General features: G+C 41.0%; 1 protein-coding gene across 2 annotated transcripts; it reads left to right on the top strand.

Annotated features, from left to right (window-relative positions):
- The first annotated feature begins 6 nt into the window (after window positions 1-6).
- Window positions 7-6,352, top strand: LOC117441630 (zinc-binding protein A33-like). 2 transcript variants are annotated; one of them, XM_034077696.1, is made up of 3 exons: window positions 7-345; window positions 1,130-1,172; window positions 4,622-6,352. In XM_034077696.1, exon 3 carries the CDS (start codon window positions 4,631-4,633, stop codon window positions 6,035-6,037), a length of 1,407 nt encoding a protein of 468 aa, XP_033933587.1. In that variant the 5' UTR covers window positions 7-345; window positions 1,130-1,172; window positions 4,622-4,630; the 3' UTR covers window positions 6,038-6,352. The 2 variants fall into 2 exon arrangements, with proteins under 2 accessions (XP_033933587.1, XP_033933586.1); XM_034077695.1 differs by lacking the exon at window positions 1,130-1,172.
- Window positions 6,353-7,874: the final 1,522 nt, after the last annotated feature.

Below are 7,874 nucleotides of genomic sequence, written 5' to 3'. Positions count from 1 at the left end.
GTGTGTCCTTATGTATTGAGAACATATTCCTACTTGTGCTCAATACCCTATTTGAAAGCCTCTTGGATCAGTTGTAAAATGCATCGTCACAAAGTCAAAACAACAAGCCTCAATAGTTCTTCCTCCACTCCGGAGCCCTGGAGAGAGAAGGCTCTGCTCCACTCCCCCTTGGCAAACTGCCACTCAGAGGTGGGACCACCACACTGTAAGAGAAGAGTTTCTATTCCCCAGAATTGAAAGCTGGAGTTTGTCTGAGCGACAGCAGAGCAGCAGCGTCTCTGTTCCTCTGAAGAGACACTGAATCCAGCAGCTCTCTTCAGCACAGCAGCACCTCTGCAAACTCTGGTGAGTTACAGACACTTCACTCACTACATGTTTAGTCACAGTTGGATTCATATACGAATATTATACTATAGACATGTGGGAACCACTTCACAATAAGACTACCCTTATACATGATTCATAAAGTAGACCCTCCAGAAAAACGCGGGCAAAAATCCTTGATTATGCGATCAAACATGCGGGGTTTTATGTGGTGAAATTGCGGGAAGTTGCAAAATATGCGGAACAAATAAATATTAAATATCTTATTTATTTATTCTCTCTCACAAACAACCTGCCACTAACGTTAAACCCCTTTACTATTCAATTACACACAATCAATGTTTATTTATTGTAAAAGCAATTGGGCTATTTTAATCACACACACACACACACACATACACACACACACACACACACACACACACACACACACACACACACACCAACACGTTCTCACTCCCATCCCGTCACATATTGACGGACGGTCAGGGCCCCTCCCCGTCGCTATATTACGTACAGGGTACCCCTTGCCCGTCAGGCTTCTACGGGCAGGGCGTCCCATAGACCTTCATAGACCACGTGATCAACAACGATGGCTGGCCTTTGTGTTATTCTCGGTGGAAAATGCCTATTTTAAGGTTCATATGGCCATTAAAATGCGTTTTGATGTCATTTTATGCGAGTAATGAGTTTTTATTTCTGATTATTTGTGCAGTACATGTACATGATGTTTAGTTTGCTAGTTATGACGAAGATTACTTCATGAATGCTAACGTTTTTTTGGTGGAAATGTCTTTTTTCACAGCAAAGTCACCCTCTGTACTTGGACTTATTGGGAGAATCGAAAGGCAAGAACATCCCAAATATTCATTTAGGTCTTTATTGTAGACCTTTAGTGTTGCCGTCTGTGAGGAAAATGCATGGGGCTCAGAGCCTCGTATTTTTTAAATATTTGTTTCCTTCTAATTTGTTATTCTTTTCAAAATAACACACTGTTATTTACTCACCAATAACACACAATTATCCTTGCTTTTATTTATTGGTTTAATTCCATAATCTCGGGCTTTTTTGGCGTTCGTCAGGAACTGAATTTCAAAATAAAAATAACCGGAAACAGACGTAGGCCTATAAGGGACAGTTCGAGCATCATTGCGATTGTCAACATTTTTGAGTTTAGGATGGCCGAAGACACTACACTACCCATAATCCCCAGCTATCATTTAGGACTACAGTCCCCGTGATTTTTTTCAATTTTGTGTGGAAAAATGCGGGGATTATGCGGCCTTTTGATAAATATGCGGCTTTTTAAAAATCTGCGCCATTTTTCTGATTATGCGGAAAATTCTGCGATCGCAGAATCGCGTTTTTCTGGAGGGTCTAATAAAGGGTTTATAATTAGGTTATAAATTAGGTTGTAAATACTTTATTAATCATTAAGAACCATTTATAAACCAGTTCTAACATAGTTTTCATACATCAACACAGGCTCACTATTTGGTAAGATGACTGAGCTTAGCTTACTTCGTCTTCTTCATCAGCCAGCATCCTTGGTATCTGTTGTTCACTGAGTTGATTCCCCCTTCCATCTTGATGTTTCTTGGCATCTCTTTATGACCATTTATTTACGAGTTACTACCATTTCTAATAAGGCTTAGCAGCACAGATAAATGTGGGCTCACTATTTGGCAAGCAACCAGTCTTATAAAAGCTTGTTAAAGGTGGGGTAGGTAATTTTGGAGAAACTGGCTCGAGTGCGCTGGAATTTGAAAATACACAACCGGAAAAAATCTGCCACTTCCTCACAGACGAACACACGAACGCGCACATGACCAATGAGGGCACGAGATAAGTGTGTGCCCCGATGGAAGGCTGACAGGCAGGTAGGTCATCCAGTTACTTTAGCCGGCTCAGATGATTGGTCGTGCTTTTTACAGCACTGCTTCCACAGATGATATTTATTTATGGATTTATTGTCAAAGCACTTCAGATATTCATTGCTATCGGGATGTTAAGAGCATTCCATGGAATATAACAACAAGTGTATCTCGAGCCGGTTTCTCAAACGTACCTACCCCACCTTTAATGATTTATAAAGTGTTCACAACTTAATTAATAAATGAATTAGAAACTATTCGTAAACCCTTTATAAGGGTAGTCTTATTGTAAAGTGGTACCGAAATGGGTAACACTTTATAATAAGGTACACACAATGTGCTTAGTTACTGAGTAGTGAATAAGGAACGACTAGATAGTTAATGATTAGTGAATGAGGAGTTCCTGGGAGACTTTGATTGAAGCAATGGTCCGCTGCAGCAGGGCACTTTTAAACCTGCCATCTTCGGCTGGCTTGGGTCCCACCCTGGATCAACTGGTGGAGGTGGATCCGACTCACGTTTTACTGCTTAAGTCATCATTACTTACCTTACCATTACTTAGGCAGTTTGGGTATGGTAAACTCAAGTAACGCAAACAAAAACAGTAGTTCCCCATTACCTAATGATTACCTTACCGTTCCTTAAGCAGTTGGTGTCCCCTCAAGTAAAGTCATGCATCAAAAACAGTAGTTACCCAATAACTAATAATTTCTTCACCATTAGTTAAGCAGTTTAAAAAACAAACAAACGCTGTTGATGACAATGACAGATCTACAGCCACTCAAGTTTACATTTTAATTTAAACAACAATCAAATGTTATGAACACATTTGATATAGGGGGGTCCGGGGGCAAGCTCCCCCGGGAAGATTTATTTTTAAATATTGAAGTTAAAGCATCAATCTGGTGCACTTTGAGAGCAACATGAGAGATCTATGGATACCTCTCTCAACACCCATTTGAAACAGAAACAGATTTACTTTTTCTTTACGGATATTTTACAAATCACCCTTTTAAACTTTATTCTTGTTTGAATGTCATATAGTATTTCATACCTGTTTTTCATTTATTCTCTTATTTTTTTATATCTATAATGATCATATAAACGTGTGCCTCGGAAATAATTGTTTACATTAATGGTGACCAAAACGTTTGAGACCCACTGAGATAACACTGAGAGAGTCCTTTAGCTCACTGAGTCTCTCAGTCTATCAGGAGAGGACTCTCCTCCACTTTGTTGTTGAAAAAACTCCTTATATCCGTTAGCGTAGCTCGCTAGCACCAGAAGCTAACAACAACGATCTCCGGTAGGCCTACCGGTGCGCACAAAATGGCTCGTTCCACACACACAGAGCTGAGCTTTAATGAAACACAGAGACCCAGACGTAATAGTACTGCATCATATTATTTTCAAATCAATAGTTTTTAAGTGTATGCAATTTTTTTTTAAATCTTTTTTTCCTCCTGGTCTCGCGCCCCCCCTGGCATGCCTCTGCACCCCCCACTTTGAGAACCACTGGCTGAGCCACATTAGCTTAGCCACATTAGCTTAGCCGCTAACGAGGTTAACATTACAACATTCATATTACATTCATATTCCATCCATCTCCTGACTGGTTTTGCCATCTATTCTAGCATTCATAACGTTATTCAACACAAGTCAATCTATTTTAAGGATACATCATACAGTGGAGTAGCAAAAACCGATATGTTAGCAGGCTACTTTATGCTAATTTTCGCTGACTCACCAGGTCAATGCTAACACAGGAGGATGAATAACGTCCACTCTTTCTCCCAAATGTTTCCTTATCTCCCGGCCGCTATCCAATAGTCACGCAGGTCTGACTGCGTGATTTGCGCATGGCACGTCTGTCTCGTGCTGTCAGTGTGGCGTTCAGGGAACATACGTAAATTAGTCAACAGTATCATAACCTGGGTTACACGTTATTTTACATTTAAAAAAGAATCACTTAATTTCTCAAAAAAGAAGAGACAAATTAATTAAAAAAGTAGGACAATAATTATTACTAATTTCATTGAAATAAAGTTCAAGTGGAATGTTTCTCAAGCACAAATAACAATGCACAACTAAAAAGAAAGTTTGGGAGGTGGGACAGGAGTTCTTCAATCAAAGGAACTACTCATTCACAAACCATTAACTAATTATTAATGTATACAGTACCCCCCAGTCTGTTAACCAGCAACTAACCATCAGTTCTTCAATCACAGTCACCGAGGAACTCCTCATTAACTAACCATTAACTATCTAGTCGTTCCTTATTCACTACTCAGTAACTAAACATTGTATGTACCTTATTGTAAAGTGTTACCGTTTACATTTTTGGATTCATAGTAGGACTCTCTGAACTGGCAAATAGAGAATATGTAATTGCATTTGTGTTTTTTTCAAACTTTTGTCCTCAGAGTGAAGACATGTCTGCTGCCAGCTGTCTGCTGACTGAAGATCAGTGTCTGTGCTCCATCTGTCTGGATGTGTTCACTGATCCAGTCAGCACACCATGTGGACACAACTTCTGTAAAGCCTGCATCTCTCAACACTGGGACAGAAATGTCCCGAGTCAGTGTCCCAACTGCAAAGAGGTGTTCAACAGAAGACCTGAACTGCTGGTCAACACGTTCATCTCTGAGATGGCTGCTCAGCTCAGACAGTCAGCTCAACAGAAAGCCAGCAGCAGCAGCTCAGAGCAACACGTTGTCAAACCAGGAGAAGTTCCCTGTGACGCCTGCACTGGAACCAGACTGAAGGCCCTGAAGTCCTGCCTGGTGTGTCTGGAGTCCTACTGTGAGACTCACCTGGAGCCTCACCTGACAAGAGCAGGCCTGAAGAAACATCAGCTGATCGACCCTGAGGAGAACCTGGAAAGCAGGGTGTGTGTGAAGCACGATAAACAGCTGGAGCTGTTCTGTAAGACCGACCAGGTGTGTGTCTGCATGCTCTGCACTGTTTTAGACCACAAGACACATGATCTCGTTCCTCTGAAAGAAGGATATGAAGGAAAGAAGGCTGAGCTGGGGAAGACAGAGGCTGAAACTCAGCAGATGATCCAGAAGAGACGACTGAAGATCCAGGAGATGAATCGCTCAGTGGAGCTCAGTAAGGAAGGAGCAGACAGAGAGATAGCAGATGGTGTTCAGGTCTTCACCGCTCTGAAGGAGTCTGTTGAGAGAAGCCAGGCCGAGCTCATGGACACCATCAAAGAGAAGCAGAGAGAGACAGAGGAACAGGCTGAAGGCTTCATCAAAGAGCTGGAACATAAAGTCTCTGAGCTGAAGAAGAGGACTCTTGATCCTGATACAGCACATCCCAACCTCATCCTGTCTACTGATGGAAAACAAGTGAATGATGGTGATGTGAGGAAGAATCTCCCAGACAATCCAGAGAGATTTAATTCTTCTCACCTTGTCTTAGCAAAGCAGAGTTTCTCTTCAGGAAGATTGTATTACGAGGTTCAGGTTGAAGGGAAGACTGACTGGACTCTAGGAGTGGCCAGAGAGTCGATCAACAGGAAGGGAAAGATCACATCATCTCCTCAGAAAGGTTACTGGCTGATAGTGTTGAGGAATGAAAATGAGTACAAAGCTTGTGCTGGTCCTCGAGTCCATCTCTCTCTGAAGTCTCAGCCTCAGAAGGTGGGGGTGTTTGTGGATTATGAGGAGGGTCTGGTCTCCTTTTATGATGTTGATGCTGCAGCTCTGATCTATTCCTTCACTGGCTGCTGCTTCAGAGAGAAACTCTACCCATTCTTTAGTCCCTATATTAATCGTGGTGGTAAAAACTCTGCCCCTCTGATCATCTCTCGTGTCAATCACACCGCGTAGAACAACCATTTGATCCAAAAATGAGATTTATTGTCTCAAAATGTTGTGTTCAAAAAGTGTGTCATACTTGCACACATTACTAATGGAAGTAATGCACTCCTTTTTCATTCGTAAAATACTGTATATATACTTTTTTTTTAAAAATAATTTTCAATTGAGGGAAAAATGAAGGGTGTTTCCGGTGTGTTTTAAAGGAGTAACTGCAGGATTCATGCTTTAATTACAATATATTGGTACAACATGTATTGACAGTTACTTGGAGAATCAACGATATCTGATCATTAAACATTATGCTTAAGAAACGAGGGAATGTTACCAGCTGTCTGTTGTGTGGTGTTAATTGTATTTTGTCCACCTTTCTGCCCACTGCTTGTTTACCAAGTCATTATTCCATCATCTAGACTTCATTTTGTGATATTTTGTTAAAGTTTCTCATGATTTTGAGCTATTAAGTTAACATCACGAGTTGTTTTTAAGTCATATTAAAAAAAAAACTAAATAATAATTTGGAGTAAGTTTCTTCCAGCCACAAGAGGGGGGGTAGTGATGATACAAAGAAATACAACACATATTGTGAGAGAAACTTCTGATCCGCAATGTGATGAAAGAAATGGAAGCTGGAATCCGCTTTAAATCAAACACCGGAGTTTATTGAGAGTCAACGGCCGGAGCATTTACAAGGTGTCTCATTCATTGAAAAACCCTGGCAACACTGCTCATTACAGAGCAGAACAGCGCAATTCTACATAGAGAATATAGGAGTGGCCTATATTCGCGCGCTTTCCATCCTAATCGATATCACACATGTTGAAACACAAAGGACTGGTCTGTTAACACCATCTGCGTACACAGTGATGAATCGATCAATCTGTAATCTGTAAAGGTAAAGTGTCCTCAATCTTTAACATTACTTTACGTTTACTTCAATACACTTATTCAAGAGTAATGCACTTACTACATACATTTTATTCAAATAGATTTGTTCAAAATCTGAAAAGGAAAAGTCAGACATTTTATTGTAAACAACCTGAGGAAGGAAAAATCAAAAACATCTGTTCTTTATTCAAGGAAAATCAAAACATCTATTCTTTATTCTGAGTGTCAACTTTAATCAATTTATCAATCGCTGAAAGGAGGTACCCAAGGTACAGGAACTGCCATGGAGACCCATGGGTCTGGGAGGTCGGCGTCATACATCAACATTGTGTCATCTACAGTAGAATACCCCACTAGCCTCTGTGGGGCCTGGAGGGCGGTCTTGGCAACCCTGCGTATGGCTAATTTAACTACAGTGATCAAACAAGTCACTAGGATTAGCACAACCAAGATAAACACTGCAACAGTAACAACAAATGTAACCAACCCCGCTCCCCAGGATCCAAGGGTTCCACTTAAATCCCCAAATGTAAACCCATGAGTTTCATGCAATTCTTTTATCCCGTTAGCCGTATCATGAATCATATCCATAACTTCCGGTGTGGCATCAGAGACAAAGGAACAGCACTCCGCACCAATTACTTTACATGCGCCCCCCTGGGCAGCTAAGAGGAGGTCCAGCGCCATGCGATTCTGCAGTTCTACCGTCCTAACTTCTTGCAATTCTTTATGTTCAGCTAACATTGCTGTGTTTGATACATTTAGATGATTTTCCACTACTTTGGATAATGCCATGATCTCCTGCTGACTAACATAAATGCCGTACCAAGGCAAAAATAGGCTCGCTATCTGTTGTCCTTTTGCAATGGACCTGCTGTTCCTGTGTAGAGAGGGAAGTATCGCTGCAATCTTATTTGCCTCTACTTTACGGATTAAAGGAATTAGGTAGGCTAGATAGCAG

This window comes from Pseudochaenichthys georgianus, unplaced genomic scaffold (assembly GCF_902827115.2).
Source record: "Pseudochaenichthys georgianus unplaced genomic scaffold, fPseGeo1.2 scaffold_1855_arrow_ctg1, whole genome shotgun sequence".
NCBI lineage: Eukaryota > Metazoa > Chordata > Actinopteri > Perciformes > Channichthyidae > Pseudochaenichthys > Pseudochaenichthys georgianus.
This window is presented reverse-complemented; position numbering and strand designations above follow the sequence as displayed.